General features: G+C 42.0%; 1 protein-coding gene across 4 annotated transcripts in view; it reads left to right on the forward strand.

The window, feature by feature from the left end:
• Positions 1 to 27495, forward strand: part of HCFC1 (host cell factor C1) — a 3865385-nt gene that overhangs the window by 2406663 nt on the left and 1431227 nt on the right. For all 4 annotated transcript variants that reach the window (XM_044080175.1, XM_044080172.1, XM_044080173.1 and 1 more), the window contains exon 17: positions 514 to 2665. In XM_044080175.1, the coding sequence (XP_043936110.1) occupies positions 514 to 2665 (2152 nt within the window). The remainder of the gene's footprint in view (positions 1 to 513; positions 2666 to 27495) is intronic.

Raw genomic sequence — 27495 nt, forward strand, 5'->3', positions numbered from 1 at the left:
ATTCTACTGACAGGCCGCCCCTCTGGGCTTCAAGTTCTGAGGTCTGTGCGTGCAGACCTCACATTTAAGGTCCCTGGTTTATAGCTCTACATGTGACGTCCCGCGCACCTACAGCAGCCAGGCAAAAGCTTTTGTGAGGAGCCGACATCAGATCGCCTGAGGCAGGAAATCCCACACCAGTGAATACTTACTGCAATATGGAAGAGAAGGACATCTATGGTTATGGTAATATTTTACACAGCTATTCTTTATTTTATATCCCTCCCTCGACGTAGAAACGAGATCAATCTGATATTTGTTTAGTGTTAAATGCACACTGATGTTTGAGAGATATATAACCCTGAAATGAATACTTAAGTTATCCTGAAATTAATATTTACCCATGCAGGTATTTTTAAGTGTTATTGAGGATATGTAGAAATGATATATGCATTAAAAACTATGAAAAAACATTGATGTGTATTTACATTTCTGATGCCCGTTAACTTTGTGTTTGTTTCTGTTTTTTACTAGCCTGTGTCACAGCCTACTCAGGTCACACTGATAACTACACCAAGTGGCGTTGAAGCCCAGCCTGTCCATGATCTTCCAGTCTCAATTTTGGCTTCTCCCACCAGTGAGCAACCGACTGCCACAGTAACAGTGGCAGAGGACCAGCAACCAGGCACAGTTACTCTAGTGTGCTCTAATCCACCTTGTGAAACACATGATACTGGAACAACCAATACCCCCACTAATGTGGTTTCCAACCTAGGATTAAACCAGCATCCTCCCTCAGTTGCTTTTCTGTGCTCAAATCCACCGTGTGAAATGCATGAGACTGGCACAACTCAGACTTCTACTACTGTCATGGCAAACCTATCACAGCAGAACAATACAATAGTAAGGCTATGTTCAAACCCTCCGTGTGAAATGCATGAAACTGGCACAACAAATACACCGACAGTTGTGAACTCTAGTAGTCGTATGTATCAGCTTGGCTTTGGACAGAGTTTACAGAAGATATGCACCAGTCTACCTTATGAACTCCATGAAATGAGTGCAGCAAATAGTACTGCAGTGTCGTTTTCTAGTCCACTTTGTGAAACCAAAGCAGCTCTTGCACCTAACACAGAAGCAGCAGAGACTAGTGCACATAATTCTGTAAATGGTGTATTACAGCGACTTTGCTCCAACCCACCATGTGAGATGCATGTTACTGGTGCAACTAATTCTTCTAGTACAGTAGTGTCAAATATTGGAGCATGTCTTTTATCCGAAGGCACTTTGCAACAAGTACGTTCCAGTCCACCATTTGAGATTCATCTTAGTGGATCCAGTGCACAAATAGCAAGCATTAAGTCATGTCTTCTAGGTCAGGGCACTGTACATCAGATATGTTCCAATCCACCATGCGAGACTCTTGTCACTGGTACATCTAATACATGTAGTATAGTAACTGCAAAAATTGTTGCAAGTCAGCTAGGAGAAAGCAATGTCCAGCAAGTGTGCTCAAACCCACCATGTGAGACGCACGTTACTGGTACAACTAATACATCTAGTACTGCAACGGCAAACATTCGGACAAGTCAGACATCACAAAGCAGTGTACAGCAAGTATGTTCCAACCCACCGTGTGAGACGCATGTTACTGGTACAACTAATACATCTAGTACTGCAAATGCAAACATTCGGACAAGTCAAATATCACAAAGCAGTGTACAGCAAATATGTTCCAACCCACCATGTGAGACGCATGTTACTGGTACAACTAATACGTCTAGCACTGCAACTGCAAACATTCAGGCAAGTCAGACATCACAAAGCAGTGTAGAGCAAGTTTGTTCCAACCCACCATGTGAGACGCATGTTACTGGTGCAACTAATACATCTAGTACTGCAACTGCAAACATTCGGACTAGTCAGACATCAAAAAGCAGTGTACAACAAATATGTTCCAACCCACCTTGTGAGATGCATGTTACCCACACAACTAATACAGCTACCACAGCAGCATCTCGTATTGGGACAAATCAACCTGCCCCTGACCCTGTACAGGACGTATGTTCAAACCCACCATGTGAAATGCATGAAACCAACACAACTAATACATCTACTACAGCAACGGCAAATATTGGGGCAAATCAGCTGGCACATAATGTGCTGCAGTCACAATCCAATGCCCTTTGTGATGCTAGTAGCACAACTAGCACACCTAACTCATCAACAGCATCTAGTTGTGCAAATGCACCTCTTCAGGGTGTTGCAGAAGAACTGAATTTTAATCCTCCATATGAGGTGCATAAAACAAACACAACTAACACATCAACAACAGCAACAGCAAATATAAGATCTTCAAATCAGCCCGTAGAAGGAGCTGTACAGCAAGTATGTGTCAACACACCATGCGAGACTCATGTTACTAGCACAACTAGTACTTCCAGCACCGCAGCAGAAATTGGTACAAATGAGCAAACCAATAATAGTTCGGTTTGTTTAAATTCTAATTTGCCGTGTAATTTAGTTGAAAACAGAGGCGATGCATCTGGTTCAGGAACAGTTTTTTCCAGTGCACCTTTGCAAGGTGTAATGCAACAGGTGTGTTCCAACCCACCATGTGAGACTCATGAAACTGGTACAACGCAGACAGCTACAACAGTAATATCAAATATGGGTGCTAATCAAGGTATGATTGTTAATTTAGTGAATAGTTCATATTTCTATAGTGGAAGTGCCAGGTTTGGGGAGTTTATTTCTGTGAGTATATGTTAAGGTTGTTTTTAAGACAAAAAAACAGTAGAGCTGCTGTGGGAGACTATCTGATTTAACTTACAGGATGTGCCATGAAAGAGCAGAGCTCAGCAGAGAAAATTTTCCCAGACTGTATAAACACCTCACCTTCCCAAGATTTTCCCCCTCACTTCCCTCTGTTTCTCAGTTTATCCAGTTGCTGGAAATGTTAGGTCATACCCTAACAGTCCCAAACTGCTGTTCATTTGAGATGTTGAAAGTTTTTTTTTTCTTTCCCCATTTGGTAGATGGTAGTGGGTATTTGTCAGGTTACCATTTGCTCTCTCAACTTCTGTAGATAGGTACTTCCTTTTTTTTTTCAGGTCTTTTTGACCCTTTGTCACTATGCCCTTTTTGACTTCTGCTCCCTTGCTTTTCTTTTCACTTGTAACTTTGGCATTATTTTTGGTAAATTGCAGCTTTGTTTTTTTTTTATTTTTAGTGAAGCTGTCTTTTAAGATGTCCATTGTTTTAATATTCCAGTAAGCCTCTGCCATTTCCAATGTAGTAGGTTTTCTTTGGTACATTTAAAACTTGGCCTTTTGTAGCCCATCTTTGCACTTTTTTTTGTATTTATGGCTTTTCTATAGAAACTTGTGCAAGTTTATTTAAGGAGAATTCTTTTGGGGCCTTTCGGTCTCCAGTAGTAGTAGTAGTAAAATTTTGTCAGACTTGAGCCTCTCTATTACCGGCTTCCTTGGTGCCTTTTTTCTTCAGATTGTTTTTATGGCCCTCCCAGTCAAACGTGGCACAGTTGGCTAGGTTTTTTCTTTGGATGCATTACAGATAGGCTGCCTTGACCCTTTCTTTCAAGATGCTGCTGTGTGCTTTTCTTCAGGCTTGGGTGAGTTTCAGTAGTGGTTGGTTGCTGCACTGTAGATGCCAGAATGTCATTTGTTTATACCCTTTTCTTCTCACGGAGTCCTACATCAACTTACTGGCATTAAGTGAGCTGGTGTTTTACCCCTTTCATTTATGTTCCTATTGATGTGCCCATTGCCTAGTGTTGGCCCACCTGGTGCAGTTGTGTTTATCTGCTGTGGAGTCATACTTGGCATTGGATAAAATATGTGACTCTGCATCCGCATTACTGCTACATTCCCCCTTGAGGGTATGGTATGCTAGATCTAGCAGAGTCCCAATGGTGCCTGCCAGACATACATTGGGTGAGCTAAAGTGTGATCAGCTTATGCTGAGTACCAGAATGATGTGCCTGTGTAAACTCTTCCCCATTGACAGAGCAGCAGCCTTACTTGCACTTTGCTCAGGGGGGACATTTTTGTAGAAATTTCTTCTCTGCCCCCATTGAAATTGAATGTGGGTTCTTTGTTTGGAGATAGACTCCTTGGTGACTGTCATTGTCTTTGGATGTGGAGATTTCCCCAGAGGGACAGAAGATGAAAGCCTATGTAATTTTTTTTGGTGATGAATTGAAATGAGGAAGAATTATCCTGTTTTTTCCCTCTGGAGGACTCTGAACTTAATGAGCTTTTACAGCCCTTCTGACCTTTTGTTACCCTGTTTTGTTCATTTGTACCAAGGTAAGGTCATAGTTCTTGGAAGACTGTTGAAATCCTGAAAGGGATTTTGTTCTGTGCTGCTTTACAGGGTTAAGTGTATACATTTTCTCTTCAGAGTCTGACATGGATGTAGTTTGAGTAACCACTGCTCCTGACTAGGTTTCTTTATTTGGAGGGTATGCATTGCATTGTCTTGTATTCAACACAGTCTTCTCCCTAGCAGGCTGTAAATCTATCAAAAGTCACCCTCAGTGGTTACAGCATGATGGTTGTATTGCTAAGTGATATGTTGCTTGCTTCACTTTACAGAGTAATTCCATTAACCTTCCTCTGTTTTATGTCTAACCACATCTGCTAGACAAGAAGTTTGTGCAGTCGCAGCTCTTGTCCATACATGGCCATGGCAGATCAGTTGTGTACGAGTACCCATTGTTGTGTCATTTGGGAGCCTTGGCACCTGAAGGCAAGTTTCTGTGCAGCCAAGGCTGGGCTTTCTTTTGATTTGTCTTCTGTTCTCAGGCATACAGGTTGTGTGGCTTCATTTTTTTTCCCTTTTTCTGTGTATTTTAAACTCGACTCCAGTATATTACATTCATGTGCAGTCATCATCCATGGTGCACCGTATCTCATCAGCTGTTGGCTGTTTAATTTCCTGTCGCTTTTTTGTTCAAGTGCTGCCAATTGCTTAAACTTGTCAAATATCACTTGTAGTTTCCATTACTGTAGCCACATCATCTGATTATTAACATGGAGTTATGTGCATATAACATACATTAAGATTTTGTTCCCTGTTTTACTTCAAGCATTGCTAAATTTTGCCTGACTTCCATTGCCATCTCCCCGATCACAAGCACAAACAAGCCAGGGGATAATGGGCAGTCTTGGCCCCCCTGTTTTTCCTTGTTTGGTCAGAAACTCCACTGAGTATTTCGATAAGTTCTTCGAAGAGCACTTGTGCAGCATTTTCTACATAAGGGAAATATTCTGCCAAAAATGTCATATTTCCAGCCAGCATAGCAAAGCTTGGACATCTTCCTGTCATACCGTATGCCTGAAATATGCCATAAGCGCAAGATTGCGAGGTGCAAGTAAGGGCATGAAAATCCTCAGGACTTTCTTGCTGCTATCCTGAACAGTGACACTTTAATGTTGCTTCTGTGAGTTAGATGTATGGCCCTGCCAGTTTTCTTTGCGTTGGGCAGAAAGTATCCCCAGTTGGGAAAACGTCCTCTTTTATTTTTTGACCATGTCAACTAGGAGGGGGTAAGTGTGAATGTGCCAGGCTGATACTGTACAGAGATAATCACACTAAATGTTTTTGCTTAGGACCCAGTCATAACCCTGAAGAGTGCACCGTCAGCATTTGTGCCTAAAACATTAAGAAGCTGTTTACTTTCCCTCTTAAGAATCAGAGACTTGAGATCATGCTGGGTAAGACTTCCTCCAAATCTGCACAGTCCGACATCCCTCAGCAGCTGAAGAAGCTCAAAAAGTTGAAGCATTAAGCTTCTGTGTTTCAGTTGAACCAAGACACTTCTGCTGTTGGCACTGGATGAGTCCTAAGACCATTCATTATTGTCTGCTACTTCCACTGTCTTAACTCTTGGCAGAGGCATGCATTGCACAGTGTTTTGACATGTCCTGCTTGGCCAATCAGAAGGACATTTTGTCTTTGAAGGGGAACCACTGCTCATTATATCTGAGGGACCAGATATGATTATTTCATTGTCTTTCATAGATCACTGTTGCATTGTTTTCTGCATATGGGAAATACCCTGACAAAGATTTATGTTCTGCCAGCATACCAAATCTGGGGCATCTTCCTGTCACGCTGTATGTCTGACATATGCCGTAAGCGCAAGATTGTGAAGCGAATTGGTGGACTCGGACAAACCCACCAAGTTATTTCCAAAATACCTCATATTTTGGTCCAAGAAGTAGTACCAGGTACTCCGATTAAGGTATGTCGGGGGTTAGAACCCTCCCAGTTATGTTCATGCTGACTCTGTGAAGAAAAAGACTAGAAAGAATTCTTTTGCTGTCAGAAACCCTCAGAAGGAGTGGCGTGATTTCACCCAGGGACTTAAGGTAATTATGTCCCTAATAGCACCTCATTTTTTCTCAACATCATCTACCACTTCCACCTGTGTCAGGAGAGAGCGAGAGATGGATACTCTGAAGAGGTAGCTTCACAATCTGAGTTTGCTTTTTTAGTTTATTCCTTTCATATTTGATCACCAACTGGTCTCAAATCAGATGATACTGTCTCTATACTCCCCTTATAAAGAAACTTTCTTTAGGAGTCAGTGTATTAAAAATGATGCAGCACTTCCAGTGAGAGGAAAAGAGCAGGTCTCTGACATGCAGAAATGGTACTTCATTTGTTATATGTGATCCAGAAACCTTCTGTTATACAGCTGGTTTTAAATGTTTTGCAGGATACTTTTGCTGCTGCATCTTTAAATCGTGAATCACAGCCCTCCCCTTGAACTTAAGAAATAAGAACAGTTTGACAAGATTCCTCACACCCACAAATTCCTTTATGAAAATCTTTCAGACCTGCAGTGATTTCTGTGGATTCAGACAGACCCACTAAGCTACTTTTGTGTGATAATGCCCAATGCAGTGGTAATTGCAGGAGAACTATGGACAGATATGGAAAGAGAGTGTATGCTTCTGCTATTTTATTTAGCCTTTGTTGACCGATTTAGTCCCACTAAGTTAGTGGCTTCTTTTCAAGGGAGGCCAGAGGTGGAATTTATACTACTAGGGAAAATTTGTCTAAGGCACCATGAACTTGCCCCCCTTTTATTTTTCTAATAAGTGCCATGAGATCTTTTATATCGATCTGAACTACCACCACCTCAAGCAGATGGGACCTCGGTTTTATTACCTTATAGAAGCATGGTACCCTCTACTACTACACTGCAGTGTCAATAGTTTGAAAATTAAACCAGTCTACTGAAGTGAGAATAGAACCCACAGCCTTCTGCTCTTCGAGCACCAAAGGTGTGTGCAGTACTTGTTGAGACAGAAATTTCTGTGGATTTGGGCAAAACCAACAAGTTACTTGCATGTGGTAATGCCCTATGCATTGGTGAGGCTAAGGCAATGGAAAGTTATGAAACTGTACTTTCTCTTATGGGCCGTAAATTGTCAAACCCATATGATTAGGTACCTTTTAACCATTGTGGGAAACAGGAATAAGTATCTTACTGACCTTCCTGAATCAGATGAAATTTATCATCTTTGCTTAATTTTGCTACCCAAGTAGGTAGATACTCTTTCGAATCCAGTTATGATGATCTTGATGCGTCTTTCAGAGTTGCAGTTACAAAATGTGTCCTGAGGAGTTACTCTTGGTTGAGGCTACAGTCATTATCTGAGGTTGTAAATACTCCCCCAGATAGGGAAATTCTTGTTTGACTTTGTACCGTGGAAAACTTTAAAAGCCTGTAAGAGAGAGGAAATATGCAAGAGTTTATGCAGATTTTACTCTCTTCTGTACCCGAGTTCAGGAGGAATTAGTGACAAACGCACCTGGTCACACCTTAGCACCAATAAAGGCAGTTCCCAAATCCAAAAACACAGTATCCAGTGACACGAAAGTAGTCCAAAAACGTAGTAGCAGTAGTAATTGTAAAAGTTTATTTCCACACCAAAAACATTAGGATTTAGTGCTTTTGTCTCCCAAAAAACAGGAAACTTCATCAGAATAAATTTACATAACACCCTACCACCATTTTAAAGCCATAAACCCCTTATCATTGGTCAATACATAAAATCCATACCCTCCCCTTTTAACATTCCAAATAACATTGTATATTAAAATTCAATTATATAAATGTAAATATATATTTTTAATGTATAAATTTTCTTTACATATAAAACTTCCTTTTGTTTCATATTTAAAAAGTCTTTTATTAAACAATTGCTGAATTTTTATAATCTGTTATAAATTGCTATAAGTTATTATAACTTATTTTAGCCCTTAACTTCAGGGCAGGGTCCAATGAAATATGATCATTTAATCTTGGGTATACGCAGGCATCCAGGCGTAATTGCCAAATTAGTTCCCTAAATTTCAGCCTGCGTTCCCAGTCCCCACCCCTTTCTTGTGGTTTTACCATCTCTAAAACCCAGAACTTAAAATTTGCTGTAGCACACTTTATCAGATGTCTAAATAAGGCATTTATCTCCTTTTTCCTACTTATTTCAAACATGTGTTCATAGATTCTTTGTTTCAAGCTCCGCTCTGTCTTGCCCATGTAAAATGCCCAACAGGATGTGCAATGTACACTACCCTCTTTGTCAAACAATTGTTACTTCCCAGTGCTCGACATTTAATAGGGGGGAACAGGAATCCATAATTCTTCTCTATTGGCTCTAAAAGTGCATTGTGAGCACCTACCACATTTGAAGGTTCCCATTTTCCTTCCCTCCTTGTCCCCCTTATGCATTAACCCTCTTTTGAGCCAATCTTTTAGGTTAAAATTTCTTCTAAAACTAAATGTTAGGGGTCTATTAAACATCTCTAACCTACTGGGCATGTTACCAAATAAGTCACAATACTTATAATGTTCCAGATCCTACCTGTATCTTTGTTAAATGTTGTCACTAAATAAGGTGTATTACTGTTTTCATTGTTCTTACTTCCACTCATATCCTGTTTATTGTCCACCCCAGACCTACTCAGTAATGGAAGGTATTTTCCCCCAACCTAATAATATTTCATCTTTCAGGTTGGGTGCCGGGCTGGCAACTCGACACTATAAAACTCCACTGCCAATCATGCGCAGACAAGGTGATCCGCTGTGGCGACCCCTAACCGGGAAAAGCCGAACGCGAGAGAGTGTGTTCTTATAATATCATTTGGGTGTCCTTTCTCCAGGAACAAATTACCAATATAATCTAGTTCACACTCCAGGCCCTCTTTCACTGATGCCATTTGGGCAGCCCATATCATCTGACCCTTCAATATATTTTTCTTCTGTGTCAAGGGATGGTTGCTCTCAAAATGCAAATATGAATTGGAAAAACACTTCTTCCTAAAGACCTGAGTGAGATGCATATCTGTTTAAAAAGCCTTCCTAATGTTAATATCAAGATAGTGCACTTCGTTATTAACTTTGTGGGTGAATTCTAAAAAAATCTGTGGAACCATTTAAATATCCCATGAACCCTCTAATTGTTTCTTGGGGTCCCTGCCAGATGATAAAGATATTGTCCAAAATCGGTAATAGGCCTTGATGTATTCCGTGTAACTAGAATTGAATACAAAATGTTTTTCCAGTAAAGCATCACTATGTTTGCAAAAATCAGTGCACATGATGCACCTATTGTGACTCCATCCAACTGATGGTAATACTCTCCCTGGTAATAAATGAAATTGTTCTTCAAATGTAATTCTATATTTTCTAACACTACCCTATACTCATTTGTATTTAGGAACCTGAATTCCACCATCATTTCCTCAAACCATTCGAGTTCCAGTTCCTGTGGAATAAGAGACTAGATCTTACATATCAATGGTTAGGAAACAAAAATCAGGGTTAAACTCCCAATTCCCCTATTTTGGACAGAAAATCCCATGAATCACTTAGTGTGTGGATGCATTCCATGAAATGCTTTAAATTTTCTATCCACATTTATCCCTAATGCTTGAGTTTTTGAACCTGCGGATTTGACCACTGGTCTTAGTGGGGGACAGGGGTCCATGTCATCCTTGTGTCTTTGGAATTCTGAAAATTCCAGGAACAAATGTTTTTTTTCTACTTTCAGGAAATTGTGTAGCTGTTTGTTAATGATCCCCTGTATTAAGTTATCTTCCAAACTCATGTCTATCTTTTTGAATGCTATATTCACTTCATTCCGTGAAACTTGTGCATACCTTCCTCCTGTATTCAGAATTTCCATCATTTTAGCTGAATAGTTCCATTGTGTCATTATGACTACCCCCACCCCCCCACCCCATTTATCGGGTTTCATAATCCTCACCATATTATTTCTAAGGAAATATCTTCCAAAACTTTTATCCCCCCCCCCCGAGTTAAATTCCCCCCATATTTTCTTGTATTAAATTAAATGTATGTCTAATTTCTTTTACCACTAAAGTTTCAAAATTTACTAACTCTGTATGTAATGGAGGGATATAGGTACTCTTTCTTCTTAAATTTTTATTCGTATTTGACATAGGATTATCCTTGAAAGTTTCTACTAAATTCAGTTTCCTAATGAACATTTTTATGTCCAAAATAGTATTTGCCTCATTCCCTTTTCTTCAAGTAATAAACGTAAAGCCGCCCTTAAATAAACTAAAATGACTCTGATTAATCTTCATATTTGCGTAGTTCTATATGTGGAAATTATCCATACTATATTATAACCCCATCCCTTTCTATAGTCGCTATTGTGGACTCTCCCAGTACATTTGTTTGTATGACCTGTATATGATTTAACTGTCTTTCATAGGTTCATACTAGGCTATCTGCCCTAGGGCATTTATAAGCCTAGCCAGTGTGTGTTTGGCTTTCGCCACCCATTTTAAATTAATTTTGCTATGCCCTTTTTCGAGGTTAGTATACTGTGCCTCTGTCTAACAGTGACACAGAAGTGATACCTGGGGTAAACCTACGATCTCCCATCCACTCATCAAGATTCCTCTTGAAGAGAGTCAATGAGGGACTCTGCCTAACCTGGACTGGGATTTTATTTCAGAGTGAAGGGAGCCTCTGGGTTATGAATCTGTCCCTCCAGCATGTCCTATTTATTTCAGTGCCGAGGTTCAAGTCTCTCGAGCGCGTAGCTCGATGGGATTTGGATTTTCTGAGGTGCAGCATGTCCATTAATTCCGGGTTGGACATGGCTTTATACATCAGGCACAGAACGCCTCTGAGCAGGCGGTATGCCACTGAGTAGAGCTGGAGTTTCTTTAACCGGGCAGCATATGGCATCTGTTTGAGCCCTTTGATCCTCTTGGTGAGGTACTTTTGGGGTTTTTCCAGTTGCTGCAGGGTTCTGGTAAGGTACATCCCAAAAGGGGCTTTGTACTCAATTATGGGCCTGATGAGGGATGAGTAAAGAGGCACGATGACCTCCCCTGATCTAGATGTGAATCCCTTCATGATTAGGTGGGCTATATAAAATGTTTTTCTAACCACTTTGGCCACGTGGTTGTCAAATGAGAGATTGCTATCAACTTGGGTCCCCAGGTCCCTAACTACTTCTTCCGTACTTAATGGATTACCACCTATGTGGTTATTTGTGGGCACTTTGTTTTTGCCAAAGGGGATGACTATACACTTTTTGGCGTTTAGCTTGAGGCCATGGCTCTGGCACCAGTTGTCTGTTTCTATGAGGCCCTTTCGGAGGATGCTTGTGTCGGCTGGAGAGTGGATTATGGCACCCAGTTTGCAGTCATCTACGAACTTGGTCAGCCACAGTCCTCCCGTGTTGGCCTGTACCTCCGAGAAATATATACCGAACAAGAGAGGTCCCAGGACTGAGCCTTGTGGGACACCACTTGTAACTGGTTTGGAGTCTGACATGGCTCCAGCAATTCTAACCATGTGGGTTCTGTCTTTGAGCCAGTTTGCAACCCATCTAGTAACATAGGAGTTTATATTTAAGCTGGTGAGCTTATCTATAATGCCCGAGTGGGATATTGTATTGAAGGCTTTTGCGCGGTCCAGGTAGGCTGTGTGGACCACCTTCCCCTCATCAATGGCCTTGGTGACTGTTTCAAAGAAATCGACCAGGTTTAAGAGGCAGGATCTGCCCTTAACAAAGCCGAACTGGGTAGGATCCAGTGTCTGTAGGTCCCCAATATCTTTATTTATGAGGTCCATGATGATCCTTTCCATAGCTTTGCAGACCAAGCTAGTCAGGCTTATGGGGCGATCGTTTCCAGGATCTGTTGAGGCACCACCTTTATGGAGAGGGACCACTGCTGCTGTACGCCACTCTTTGGGTACATATCCTGTAGTAAGGCTGAGATTGAACAGTAGTTTAATGTTTGGGTTTAGCTCTTCTTGAGTTCATGTAGGACGCAGCCCTAGACACCATCTGGTCCCATTGATGTGTTTTTTGCTTTGGAGAGGGCGGCTCTCACCTGAGCATCTGATATGTCGGGGGCAGCGCACTGCTGGGATAGATATTTGCCCTTTTGGTGGGGGGGGGGGGGTTTTGCGCTGAACCTGTCAGTTAGGATGTTGGCAATGTCTGTGGGTTCGGTGTATTTTTTGTCTTTTGGACTAATTCTAAGCATATCTGGGAATTCCCACCCAGGTTCCTGACATAACTAAAGAAAGCCTTGTGATTATCCTTAGTGTCCTGTGCAGTTTTTCTCTCTAAGCTGGCTTTAGACGATTTTATGAGTGCCCGTAGTTTTTTGCTAATACTGATCAGAGATGCCTTCCCTTTTTGGGATTTTGCTCTATCATGTAGTAGCTTTCTCCTTCTATTGTATAGTTTGTTTATGGCTGGGGTCCACCAGACAGGACGTCTGCCTTTGGAGGATTGGGTCTTAGTTTTATTTGGGATTGCATGATCCATGCATTCCTGAAGGTGTTCATAGAATGCGTTTATAAAGGATTCTGCGGTCTGGGCCGTATTTTCCACAGGCCCGGGGGCTTTGAAGGATTCCACCTCGGTTTTGAGGAGAGTGAAATTTGCTTTAGAGAAGTTTTTCACTGTGATTTTTTGGGCAGGGGGTTGGGTCGGGATGTGAATATCCAGTGAGATTAGTTTATGGTCTGATCTTAGTTGTTCCATAGTATTTGAGTTTATAAATTCTAGGAACCTTTGGGCTAGGGTGTTGGAGCTAGAGTAATGCTCCCAGTCTGTGTTTGGGTAGTTGAAGTCGCCCAATATAATGGTGTTTGGAGAGACCTTCATATTTTCCAGTGTTCTCAGGAAGGCCGAGTGGGGTTCCTGGGTTTGGGAGGGTGGTCTGTAGCAGGCTATAAACTGGAAGGCAGTTTTACCCACTGTTAGTTGCACATGGATAGTCTCTGATGCTTCGTGCTGTGCCACCAACCTGGAGGTGTGGGTATCTTTGACGAATATTGATACTTCCCCCTCCTTTTGTGGTTCGGTCCAAGTTTTGGGGCCGAAAAGCATGGTATGAGGTATAACCTGGTAGTGCTGCGGTGCTCTAGGAGCCTTGAACCAGGTTTCTGTTACTGCACAGATATCGATGTTCTCCATGCTAAGGAGAGTTTCGAGTGCGTGCATCTTGAGGTTTAGACTTCTGGCGTTGAGTAGCATTACTCTTAGTTTCTTATCCCTTGTGATACCTATGGAGGTGGGTTTGTCTTTTGAGCCTTGCCTAAAAAAGGCACTATGGGAGTGGCAAGAGCCTTTGCCAATATCCGAAAGCCCAGGGGTGACAGGTGCAAGCCGTCCCTAGCGAAGCATCGTGGCTTATCGAGCATGTCATCCCAGGCTGACAGGCATTGGATCCCCTTTGAATGACACCAATACTTAAGCCAGTTGTTGAAATTGATCATCTTGTCTTCATATTGTGGCATCATTCTTGGTGAGGGTAAGATGCTACTCAAGGTCAGGGTCATACCGGCCTGGGCTACATGCTCAGAGAGCTCCTCTATGTCTCTTTTCATGTAGTCCAGGGATGTACGTCTCAGGTCATTCACACCAGCATGGACAATGACTGAGTCATATTTGTACTTGCCTTGGAGTGACCTGAGTGCTTGTGTTATGTGGCGGATCCTAGCGCCCGACAGGCAGCTCACCGTGACCTTCTCCTTGTTCAGCCTGGTGTGCGGGGCGTCAATGTGCCTGACGATAGTCACCTATTACAAGTGTATCAGGTGTGTTTGTTTAGCCTTAAGAGCTGTGACTGTTCGGCACACTGGCTTTGTGAGCTGTGTTGCACATGTTTTGTTTTGGGGTAGCAGTTGCTTGGGTGTCTGCTTTGGAGGTCTCTGCTGCTTAGGCAGATTTTTATTTAGAGCCTCCGAGTATGTTTTTGTGTGTTTGTGTTTGGTTTGCTGTCGTGGTAGGTCTATGTGAGACTGGAACTGTAGTGAGTGTGGTTTCCTTCTCCTCCTGACTGGTTATGCCAGTACTGAGTTGAGAGAGCTTAGCCTCCAGTTTGGATATATGGTTGCATCTCTCACATGTGTTGGAATTTGCTGGGAGGAGGAGTTGTTTGTTTGTGTACATGAGGCAGTTGTAACATTGCCTCAAGATTCCCAGATTCACCAGCTGGACCGGAGAGGAGATTGACAACTGACTTTTGGGCATGCTAGAATAGTATTGGGAATTCCTTTATAATTGAAAAAAATGGGCCAATGGGGAACAAGGAACTCAAGGGGAGTTTGTGAGGGTGAAATGCTTTTAATTTTTTAGTGCTGACTTATATAATTGCTTTAGTGAGCAAGTGCCAGGCTTTAGAGTAGGACTAGGGTGTTTATTATGGGAATTAGATCAGTTCTAAGGGAAAAAGTGAAGAGCAGACTTTATGGAGCTGAGAATGGTTTAAACCCAATTACGAGGTGCTGCCCAATGCTGTGCTATGTGCAAAATCGCGTAAAGCTGCGCTAAAGCGGGTTTTATACAGGGGGACTTGAAAGAGCTCTAAATTGGCCCAAAACGGCCAATAGACTACCAGATTCTTGTGCTGGGAACACTCGTCCAGGGATAGATAGGCTGCTCTAAGCTCCCCACTGCCACTGGTGAACAAAGAAGCCTCCCTTTATCCAAGAAAGGAAATGGGCAACACAGGAACTTTCCAAAAGTCCAGAATACAGCAAAGCCTGTATTTGGACTACTCTAGGTCAGGAAAGATGGGAAACAAGGATAATTTTTTTTTCTTTCTTTTTTTGCAACAAACAGCAGGAAAATGCAATAAATATGTAACACAGGCTAGCACACTTGAGTATGTAGCCTCAACAGGTAAATGCAACTAACAGGACCAACTTTAAAAGTGTAGGTGCAAAAACAACTTTAAACAGTTTAAAACAGTTCAAGAAGCAGAAATACTTGCAGTTTACCTACATTGGACAGTCGCCCGCCCAGGTAGTAGCAGGAAAAAAACACTTTTATCAGGTTAGCAGTCGTTCTTTTAGCCTCTCTGCTGCTAGCACCACTCTGCAGGACCACGAGGAGCTTGGCTGAGTAGTTACAAGTGCAGAAACCGCACCAAAGCGGGTTTTATACAGGGGGACTTGAAAGAGCTAGAAATTGGCCCAAAACGGCCAATAGACTACCAGATTCTTGTGCTGGGAACACTCCTCCAGGGATAGATAGGCTGCTCTAAGCTCCCCACTGCCACTGGTGAACAAAGAAGCCTCCCTTTATCCAAGAAAGGAAATGGGCAACACAGGAACCTTCCAAAAGTCCAGAATACAGCAAAGCCTGTATTTGGACTACTCTAGGTCAGGAAAGATGGGAAACAAGGATATTTTTTTTGTTTTTTTTTTTTTTTTTTGCAACAAACAGCAGGAAAATGCAATAAATATGTAACACAGGCTAGCGCACTTGAGTGTGTAGCCTCAACAGGTAGATGCAACAAACAGGACAAACTTTAAATTACAAGCGCAAAAGCGCGCTATAGCTGGCTTTAAAGCAGGGGGTTAGAAAGAGATAGGAAATGGCCCAAAATGGCCAATAAGCTACAAGTCACTGGGCTGGAACCACTCCTCAAGGGACAGAAAGGCTGCTCAGAGCTCCCCACTCTCACTGGTGAACAAAGAAGCTTCCTCCTATCCAAATAAGGATATGGGCAACACAGGAACTATGACACAGCCCAGAGATCAGCAATACCTGAAGACTGGACTATTCTAGTTCAGTAAAGGCGGGAAACATTTTTTTTTTTTTTTTTTTTTTTTTTTTTTTACAAAGTAGCAGAAATTAGGTACAGAAACACAGTAAATGCTTTAATTCGGATAGTGCACTTGAGTGTGTGGCCTACCAGTTAAACTAAGCACAAACAAACTTTAAAAGTGCAAAAAACTCAGAAATACAGGCAGGAATGCAGTAAAACAACCTTGCAGAGCTTATTTAGTTAAAGAAACAGAGAAGTCTATATATACAGAAAAGCAGCTAAAACACACAAACACTTCAGATGCAGTGCAACCTAGAGCACTTGAGTTGGAGCGATATTAAGGCAATTACAGTTATAATAAATCCTCTGAAATATACTCTATATTTCCAAAATATTTGAGAAGCACAGTCAGAACACAAGGAGATTCAGGCAAAAAAAAAAATATTTTTTTTTCTTTTAAGGGAAAAAGGAGAAACAGAAGGCCTTATTAAATGTTCTCTCTGTATTGGGTAGAATGGGCTAATGACACTAGACTGGGAGGAGTGTCACAGATCAGATTTACAGTAGGGGCAGGCAACTGCAAAGCCACCAAGTATAAACAGCAAGACACCAACTGGGAGGGGGGTGGGGACAATAGCCTACAGACAGTAAGCACTAGAGAAAGTCACAAACAATAGCCTACAAGACAGTAAGCACTCGAGAAAGCCACAAATGAAGGTTTTTAAAGATACAGAATTCTTTTAACTGCAAACAAATCAGTTACTTGTGCAGATTAGTTAATAGCAATAAAATACACTCAAAGACTAAAAAGGCAATAAAAGTGCTATATATTAATTGTTAGAAACAATAATCTGTAGAAATTGAAAAAAAAAACAGGATACTTGTATATCTCAGCCAGGGTTGCCAGATTTCCAGCACCCCAGGTAGGGACAATGGCAAGTGAAGACCAAAAAAAAAACAAAAAAAGGTCTTCGCCAACTGAAGACCAAAAAAAAAAAAAAAGGTCTTCGCCAACTGAAGACCAAAAAAAAAAAAAAGGTCTGTAATATGGAACAGAGTTACACATTCAAGAACTGGGCTGTTTTACGTGCCCTGAAGAAAAATCACAGTTAACGAAACTAAATTCAGTCCTTTAACTCTTCAGATTTGCTTTTTCCTGCATCCTTTCAGCACACATTAAATGGGTCAGACAGTGCTACAATAACAGTGGAACAAATAACTAAACTAAGGTGGGGGCTGGAAGTGAAACAATTTTTGTTTTGGGTCACTTACACTGACGGCAAGTCTTCTGGAATCTGGCCCCTTCTCTTATTTCATCATTTTCAACTAATACTCCAACAGTACCAACTGTAGGTACATTTTTCCCATCTTCCACTCTTCATATCTTCAGCCATTATCCACGTCCGTAATCCCTCTCCACTGAATTAATCCAGATGATGTACCATGTAGACTCTGATCCCAAATGCAAGGGAATTGTGTGACTGAACTTAGAAGCAGCTCTCATTCCCAGAATCCCAGCCAACAAAAGCAGAATAACAATGAATATTTTCTATCTGCACATTTGCTTTTAAAATTATTCTACAGGTTCCGCGGTATTTAGAACTTAAAAACAACAAACCAAACTATAAGCCTTGCGTATTTGCATTGAACTGCACTAAACACGGAGCTTCTCGTGTTTAATGCATTGCAGTTCCGCATTCAACACAAGTAGCTCCGTGTTTAGCGATTTTTGATTGGCCCATATACCGGCATATGGGCCAATAAAAAATCGCTAAACACGGAGCTTCTCATGTTTAATGCGGAACACAAGAATCTCCGTGTTTAGCAATTTTTGATTGGCCCGTATGCCAGGTATACGGGACAATCAAAAAAAAAAAAAAAAAAAAAACACAAACAAAGCGAAGGCTGGCCGGGATTTAAACCGGCAGGGCGGGACTCGGGATCAGGCTGCTGATCTCGGGACAGTCCCGCCCAAATAGGGACGTCTGGCAACCCTGATCTCAGCTAACAGTTGTGGTTAACAACTCTCATCCACTCTGCTCAGTGTGTATAGACTTTTGGTGGTATCGATAATTCTGTCTCCCTTGGTAATGGGGTTGTTGTCCCCCCCATTATTTGGGTATATGCGGGCTGTACTGTAAGGTTCCTGATTATCTTTGATCTCCTAGGGGGCACATCCCCCTAAAAGGACCTCTTCATTCCTTTGATAATCCTCCCTTTCTTCTTCATGTATTCCCCCATTCTCATGTTCCCATCTATTAAAACTGGCAACATTAATATTGGGATTGTTGGTGTTATAAACCCCTTTCTTTCTCATTCCCCCTAGAGAATCTTGTATTATAAATTTTTCCATCCTTATCTTTATTATCCCTTTCTAGTTTCAACATTTTCAGTTTCTTATTTTTATATGTAACATTGCCCACATCTTTAAACAACAGGTATTTCTGTTCTTCCAGTGTATACATTTAAATCCTGTTGTATTTTTTTATTCAACATATCAGTTTCTCCTTTGAGAACATCTAACATGCTCATTATTTTTAACAGTCACCCTCTTCACGGCTATACTACATTCATTAAGAATGTTCACATCATTGAATAGTTCTTTACCTTCTATTTTGTTATTTGGAAACTAGTTTACCCTCAACCCCTTAGGAGCATGTTTCCGTTTTATACTTTCTGTTAAAAAATTATCTAATAGGTTTTTGAATTTCAGCATTTTGTCTTTTAACAAGGAGAGAAGGAAAATGGGAACCTTCAAATGTGGTAGGTGCTCACAATGCACTTTTAGAGCTAATAGAGAAGAATTCTGGATACCTGTCCCTCCATTAGATGTCGAGCATTGGGACGTTGCATTTGTTTAACAAAGGGGGTAGTGTGCATTGCATATTGCACATCCTGTTGGGCATTTTACATGGGCAATACAGAGTGCAGCTTGAAACAAAGAATGTATGAAATAAGTAGGAAAAAGGAGACAAATGCCTTAATTTAGACGTGATAGTGTGCTATAGCAAATTTTAAGTTTTGGGTTTTAGAGATGGTAAAACCACAAGAAAGAGGTGGGGACTGGGAAAGCAGGCTGGAATTTAAGGAACTAATTTGGCAGTTACGCCTGGATGCCTGCATATACTTAGGATTAAATTATTATATTTCATTGGCCCTGGTCCTAAAGTTAAGGGCTAATAAGTTATAACAATTTATATTAATAATTTACAGCAATTTATAATAGTTTTAAAAATTCATCAGTTTTTTTTTTTAGATATGAAATAAAAGATGGTTTTGTATACGTAAAGGAAATGTATACATTGAAAGTGTATAATTACATTAATAGAATTGAATTTTAATATTTATTTAGAATGTTAAAAGGAAGAGATTATGCATGTTGTGTACTGACCAATGATAAGGGGTTTATGGCTTTAAACTGCTAGCAGGATGTTATGTAAATTGATTCTGATGAAGTTTCCTGTTTTTGGGAGAGGAAACTGCTAAATCCTTTGGTTTTTGGTGTGGAAATAAACTTTTACTATTGCTACTGCATTTTTAGGCTACCTTCATGACATTGGATATTGTGTTTTTGGATTTGGGAACTGCCTTTATTGGTGAGGTGTGACCAGCTGGATAGTGTGTGTTTATCAGTTTTGGGATTCTTCCAGCTTTTTTCCACCCAGAAGTGTTTATTGTCAAGCGGAATTACCCTTCCAATGTTGCCCCCTTTTTTTTTAGGAAGAACAAAAGCAGCAGCAAAAGGGTAAAATGTTTACCGACAAGAAGTTCCAGGAAAAGGCTAAGCCAGACTTCATTGAACAAAAGGGTTCCTTTTTAGACAAATCTTCAGTCTGTGGCTTATTCCACCTCCCTGGTATCTTAGCCTATCCCCTCTGTGTCTGTCCATTTCAATGTTGCAGTATTCATTACACTATGGAGATACCCTACCAAGGGTGGCCTGACATCCATCCAGTATACCAGAGCCTTCAGATTGCTTTAAGGTACGCTGTACGTACGCTCCTTGTGTAGTGTAGGGCATAAAAGTGACTTCCAGACGTACCATCCTCAGAACTTCCTTGCCGCCAGTCTGAATGCTGTCTCTTGCTCTTCAGTCTCCCCCCATTCCGTTGGCTTACCAAGCTGTTGCAGATAAGTGCCCCATTGTGGTTTTGTTGTCTTTTATCTTTACTCTTCTGTTGCTTGTGGGTTTTCATGTCATCCAAGAAGGATAAATGCCAGTGTAGGAGACAGATTCCCCATAAAGACCGTCACAAACAAGCGTTGTTTTGCCTTTGCGCTTCACACGACCATATGTCCTGTTCAGTCCGTCCGGCCTTTGTTCCCAAGACCATTCATAGTAGGCTTGCTTCTTTGGGGCTTTATCTTGAAAATCGGTGTCTTAAGCTTCTTGCTATAGACACAGTGGAGGCAACTTAGCGCTTTGAGGGGCAGCCGTCTGTGAAGAAGGAGCCCAAGAATTCTAGGCCGGAATCTTCTGCTGTACAGCCTTTGCCGTAAGTCTCTCCTGAGGCGATTGAAAGCCTGGAGGTTCGCCCAGCTTCGTCGTTGGATCCTTCTGCCATGACTGTGTTGGAGGTTGGTGGGGATCCAATCTCAGGCTCATCCGAGGGAGGCATTGCAGCTGTCTTTTTTGGACATTCAGGAGGAACCACGGCTGATTATCTCAGAGGGGCTAGGAGTGTTCCTCAAATTTTAGTCAAAGAAGAAGTGTAGTTATGATGCAGCATATGCTTCCTCTAGGGGTGCTGCTTTTGGGTCTGTGATGAGGCGGTGTTCTTGGTTTCAGCTTCAACCGTTGTCTGATGATATTAAGGCTAAACTTGACATATGCTCCTCTAGATAATAAACATTTGTTTGGCAAAAACTACTGCTACTTTAAGTCCCTTCAGGATTAGGGCAAGGTTTTAAAGGAACTTAAACATGTATTTCTTTCTCCTGTGCCTGTATTTCAGAGAAATTACCCCAGTAGCCCAGCCTTTGTTCGTAGGCGCACACTCCCTCCTTCCGAGGGTACAAAGGGTGTCAAGCGGGCTCCTCCTGTGAAGGTTACTCAGACTTCTGTGCCTCATAATTTAAGTACCTTTATCTGCTCTTTTTTTTTCAAAAAAATACAGTATTTAAATTGATTTTAACTGTGTGGAAGGAATATTAGCTGAACTGGAAGTTAGTCAGTGTTTGCTGAATTTTGTTATTTGCTAGTAATTACAGGTGTGGGGGTAGTCACATTCTTTGATTTCCTGTCCTTGCCTATTTAAGTGGTACAGTGTGAAATATTTTCTGCTTAAAAACCTCAGCTTTGGCCGGCTAAGAACTTGCTATATTCAACTGGACGTATAAGAGAATTTAAGTACCTTTATCTGCTCTTTTTTTTTCAAAAAATACAGTATTTAAATTGATTTTAACTGTGTGGAAGGAATATTAGCTGAACTGGAAGTTAGTCAGTGTTTGCTGAATTTTGTTATTTGCTAGTAATTACAGGTGTGGGGGTAGTCACATTCTTTGACTTTCTGTCCTTGCCTATTTAAGTGGTACAGTGTGAAATAGTTTCTGCTTAAAAACCTCAGCTTTGGCCGGCTAAGAACTTGCTATATTCAACTAGACGTATAAGAGAATTTAAGTACCTTTATCTGCTCTTTTTTTTTTTCAAAAAAATACAGTATTTAAATTGATTTCAACTGTGTGGAAGGAATATTAGCTTAGCTGGAAGTTTTCACTCTGCTCTTCAGTTAGTGCCACCCACCCTCCCTGTTTTTGTTTTGGTTTTGGTTTTGGTGTTAATCTTAGTGGCCTTGCAACTGCCCGCCCCTCTTGTAAATTTGTGTTTGGATACTCCTTCTGGGCCCATCTCATTTGCTCACTCAACTGAGTGCAGTGAGATCATATTCTGATTTCAGGCACTCCTACTGTGTACAAAGAGAGCATCTGGGAAACAGAAAAAAAAAATTAAGCTGGTTTCCTGCCTTTCCTGTTAAGTGGTATAGACTATTTGTAGGCTTCTGAGCCCCCAAGCCCTTCTGTGTTGGAGGGAAGCCTTGTAGCTTAGTTTTTTTTCTTATAACTAGCCAGTTTTCTAGTTTCAGCACTCAGATCTGTTTCTTTGATCTCAGCACTTGTTCAGAAAAAAAAAAAAATTTCATCTGCTTTTACTGTACTTGTGTTTCTACCTACTTTTTTTTACTTTTGCATCATCTTAAAAGTACTCAATTGTATTTATTACTGCTTGATGTAACTCATTCTAAGCCTTTTGGTTTAAACACTTGGGCTTTGGACCAGTTGTTTTGCACTGAGAGGGTTTGTGGTCTACACGGTAGTGGCAGAACAGGTAGCTTACATCCTTCTAGGTTGGGAACTGCAGATTGAGGGCTCAGTGTCTGTTATTCTAAAAGTGTATTAATTCTGGTTTAAGCACTTGGGCTTTCAGGCCAGTTATTTTACATTAAGAGGGTTCGTGGTCTGCGCTCTTGTGGGAGGAGAGGCTGGACTCTGCCCTTCTGAGCTGGGAATTTCTGGTTGAAGGCTTATAGTGCATGCATATCTGAACTGCTTCTTACTGAAGTTGGTGCGCCTTGTTTGCTGTGGCATAGACTGGATTCGGGCCTGCTGGATCTAGCTTTGTTTGTGTAACTTGAGCACTAATCCAGGCATTCTCTCAAGTATTCAATTGTATTTATTACTGCTTGGTATTAACTTGATTAAAGTGTAGCTATCATTCTAAGTCTTTTGGATTAAGCACTTGGGCTTCAGACCAGTTGTTTTACATTAGGAAGGTTTGTTGCATGCACTGTGGTGGCAGGACAGGTAGCTTTCATCTTTCTAAGTTGGGAACTGCTGATTGAGAGCCCAGTGTCTGTTATTCTTAAAGTGTATTAGTTCTGGTTTAAGCAATTGGGCTTCAGGCCAGTTATTTTACATTAAGAAGGTTTGTGGTCTGCACTCTTGTGGGAGAAGAGGCTGGACTCTGCCCTTCTGAGCTGGGAATTTCTGGTTAAAGGTTTATAGTGCCTGAATATTTGAACTGTATCTTACTGAAATTGGTACACCTTGTTTGCTGTAGCATAGACTAGATCCAGGCCTGCCGAATCTAGCTTTGTTTATATGCTTGTTGTTTGTTTGCTTGTTATTTCCCTGGAATGTTAATTCCACCTAATACGCTTCTCAGCTTCTGTGGATCACTAGTGATATCTGCATTGCTTACTGTACTTATTTCCTTGTTTCACTTGAAAGAAAGTTACTGTTTGTCATTTTTGCATTTAAGTTACCTGTAACACATTGCACTTAAGTTACCTGGCACTTGCTCACTAAAGCAATTATATAAGTCAGCACTAAAAATTAAAAGCACTACACCCTCACTCCCCACTGGCCCTTGTTTTCAATTATTAAGGAATTCCCAGTGTTATTCTAGCATGTCCAAAGGTCAGTTGTCAATCTCCTCTCTGGTCCAGCTGGTGAATCTGGGAATCTTGAGGCAATGTTACAACTGCCTCATGTACACAGACAACCCTCTCCTCCTCCCAACAAATTCCAACACATGTGAGAGATGCAACCATATAGCCAAACTGGAGGCTAAGCTCTCTCAACTCAGTACTGGCATAACCAGTCAGGAGGAGAAGGAAACCACACTCACTACAATTCCAGTCTCACATAGACCTACCACGACAGCAAACCAAACACATAATCACACAAAAACATACTCGGAGGCTCTAAATAAAGATCTGCTGAAGCAGCAGAGACCTCCAAAGCAGACACCCAAGCAGCCGCTACCCCAAAACAAAACACATGCAACACATATCTCACAAAGCCAGTGTGCCAAACAGTCACAGCCCTTAAGACTAAACAACACACCTGATACACTTGTAATAGGTGACTCTATCGTCAGGCACACTGACGTCCCGCTCACCAGGCTGAACAAGGAGAGGGTCACGGTGAGCAGCCTGTCGGGTGCTAGGATCTGCCACATAACACAAGCACTCAGGTCACTCCAAGGCAAGTACAAATATGACTCCGTCATTGTCCATGCTGGTGTGAATGATCTGAGACGTACCTCCCTGGACTACATGAAAAGAGACATAAAGGAGCTCTCTGAGCATGTAGCCCAGGTCGGTATAACCCTGACCTTGAGTAGCATCTTACCCTCACCAAGAATGATGCCACAATATGAAGACAAGATGATCAATTTCAACAATTGGCTTAAGTACTGGTGTCATTCAAAGGGGATCCAATGCCTGTCAGCTTGGGATGATATGCTCGACAAGCCACGATGCTTCGTTAGGGATGGCTTGCACCTGTCACCCCTGGGCTTTCGGATATTGGCAAAGGCTCTTGCAACCCCCATAGTGCCTTTTTTAGGCAAGGCTCAAAAGACAAACCCACCTCCATAGGTATCACAAGGGATAAGAAGCTAAGAGTAATGCTACTCAACGCCAGAAGTCTAAACCTCAAGATGCACACACTCGAAACTCTCCTTAGCATGGAGAACATCGATATCTGTGCAGTAACAGAAACCTGGTTCAAGGCTCCTGAGAGCACCCCAGCACTACCAGGTTATACCTCATACTATGCTTTTCGGCCCCAAAACTTGGGCCGAACCACAAAAGGAGGGGGAGTATCGATATTCATCAAAGATACCCACACCTCCAGGTTGGTGGCAAAGCACGAAGCATCAGAGACTATCCATGTGCAACTAACAGTGGGTAAAACTGCCTTCCAGTTTATAGCCTGCTACAGACCACCCTCCCAAACCCAGGAACCCCACTCGGCCTTCCTGAGAACACTGGAAATTATGAAGGTCTCTCCAAACACCATTATATTGGGCGACTTCAACTAACCAAACATAGACTGGGAGCATTACTCTAGCTCCAACACCCTAGCCCAAAGGTTCCTAGAATTTATAAACTCAAATGCTATGGAACAACTTGTTACAACTCCCACAAGAGGGGAAAACATACTGGACCTGATCATCACCAACATGGGGACTCTATGCTCCAGACCACAAGTGTATCCCTCACTGGTAAGATCAGACCATAAACTAATCTCACTGGATATTCACATCCCGACCCCACCCCCTGCCCAGAAAACCACAGTGAAAAACTTCTCTAAAGCAAATTTCACACTCCTCAAAACTGAGGTGGAATCCTTTAAAGCCCCCGGGCCTGTGGAAAATACGGCCCAGACCGCAGAATCCTTTATAAACACACTCTATGAACACCTTCAGGAATGCATGGATCATGCGATCCCAAATAAAACCAAGACCCAATCCTCCAAAGGCAGACGTCCTGTCTGGTGGACCCCAGCCATAAACAAACTATACAATAGAAGGAGGAAGCTACTAAATGATAGAGCAAAATCCCAAAAAGGGAAGGCATCACTGATCAGTATTAGCAAAAAACTACGGGCACACACAAAATTGTCTAAGGCCAGCTTCGAGAGACAAATTGCACAGGACACTAAGGATAATCACAAGGCTTTCTTTAGTTATGTTAGGAACCTGGGTGGTAATTCCCAGATATGCTCAGAATTAGTCCAAAATGACAAAAAATACACCGAACCCACAGACATTGCCAACATCCTAGCTGACCGGTTCAGCGCAAACTTCTCCCCTCCCTCCCCACCAAAAGGGCAAAGATCTATCTTAGCAGAGTGCTGCCCCCCTGACATCTCAGATGCTCAGGTAAGAGCCGCCCTCTCCAAAGCAAAAAATACAGCATCAATGGGACCAGATGGTGTCCCGGGCTGCGTCCTACATGAACTCCAAGAAGAGCTAAACCCAAACATAAAACTACTGTTCAATCTCAGCCTTACTACAGGATATGTGCCCAAAGAGTGGCGTACAGCAACAGTGGTCCCTCTCCATAAAGGTGGTGCTTCAACGGATCCTGGAAACCATCGCCCCATAAGCCTGACTAGCTTGGTCTCATCATGGACCTCATAAATAAAGATATTGGGGACCTACAAACACTGGATCCTACCCAGTTCAGCTTTGTTAAGGGCACATCCTGCCTCTTAAACCTGGTTGATTTCTTTGAAACAGTCACCAAGGCCATTGACGAGGGGAAGGTGGTCCACACAGCCTACCTGGACCTCGCAAAAGCCTTTGATACAATACCCCACTCAGGCATTATAGATAAGCTCACCAGCTTAAATATAAACCCCTATGTCACTAGATGGATTGCAAACTGGCTCAAGGACAAGAACCCACATGGTTAGAATTGCTGGAGCCATGTCAGACTCCAAACCAGTTTCAAGTAGTGTCCCACAAGGCTCAGTCCTGGGACCTCTCATGTTCGGTATATATTTCTCGGAGGTACAGGCCAACACGGAAGGACTGTGGCTGACCAAGTTCGCAGATGACTGCAAACTGGGCGCCATAATCGACTCTCCAGCCGACACAAGCATCCTCCAAAAGGGCCTCATAGAAACAGACAACTGGTGCCAGAGCCATGGCCTCAAGCTAAATGCCAAAAAGTGTATAGTCATCACCTTTGGCAAAAACAAAGTGCCCACAAATTACCACATAGGTGGTAATCCATTAAGTACAGAAGAAGTAATTAGGGACCTGGGGACCCAAGTTGATAGCAATCTCTCATTTGACAACCACGTGGCCAAAGTGGTTAGAAAAACATTTTATATAGCCCACCTAATCATGAAGGGATTCACATCTAGATCAGGGGAGGTCATCGTGCCTCTTTACTCATCCCTCATCAGGCCCATAATTGAGTACAATGCCCCTTTTGGGATGTACCTTACCAGACACCTGCAGCAACTGGAAAGACCCCAAAAGTACCTCACCAAGAGGATCAAAGGGCTCAAACAGATGCCATATGCTGCCCGGTTAAAGAAACTCCAGGTCTACTCAGTGGCATACCGCCTGTTCAGAGGCGATCTGTGCCTGTCGTATAAAGCCATGTCCAACCCGGAATTAATGGACATGCTGCACCTCAGAAAATCCAAATCCCATCGAGCTACGTGCTCGAGAGACTTGAACCTCAGCACTGAAATAAATAGGACATGCTGGCAGGGACAGATTCATAACCCAGAGGCTCCCTTCACTCTGGAATAAAATCCCAGTCCAGGTTAGGCAGAGTCCCTCATTGACTCTCTTCAAGAGGAATCTTGATGAGTGGATGGGAGATCGTAGGTTTACCCCGGGTATCACTTCTGTGTCACTGTTAGACAGAGGCACAGTATACTAACCTCGAAAAAGGGCATAGCAAAATAAATTTAAAATGGGTGGCGAAAGCCAAACACATTCTGGCTAGGCTTATAAATGCCCTAGGACAGATAGCCTAGTATGAACCTATGAACCTATAAGTATCCTTTTCCTGATAAACCAGGTACTGTCTGACTATCCTATTCTTCCCATCCCCTTTCCTTTTTCTCTTCCCTCCCTCTCCGTCTCAGTCTCTCTCTCTCCCTGTT

Source organism: Protopterus annectens, chromosome 8.part0, assembly GCF_019279795.1.
Source record: "Protopterus annectens isolate FY-2018-M chromosome 8.part0, PAN1.0, whole genome shotgun sequence".
In the NCBI taxonomy this organism is placed as follows: domain Eukaryota; kingdom Metazoa; phylum Chordata; order Ceratodontiformes; family Protopteridae; genus Protopterus; species Protopterus annectens.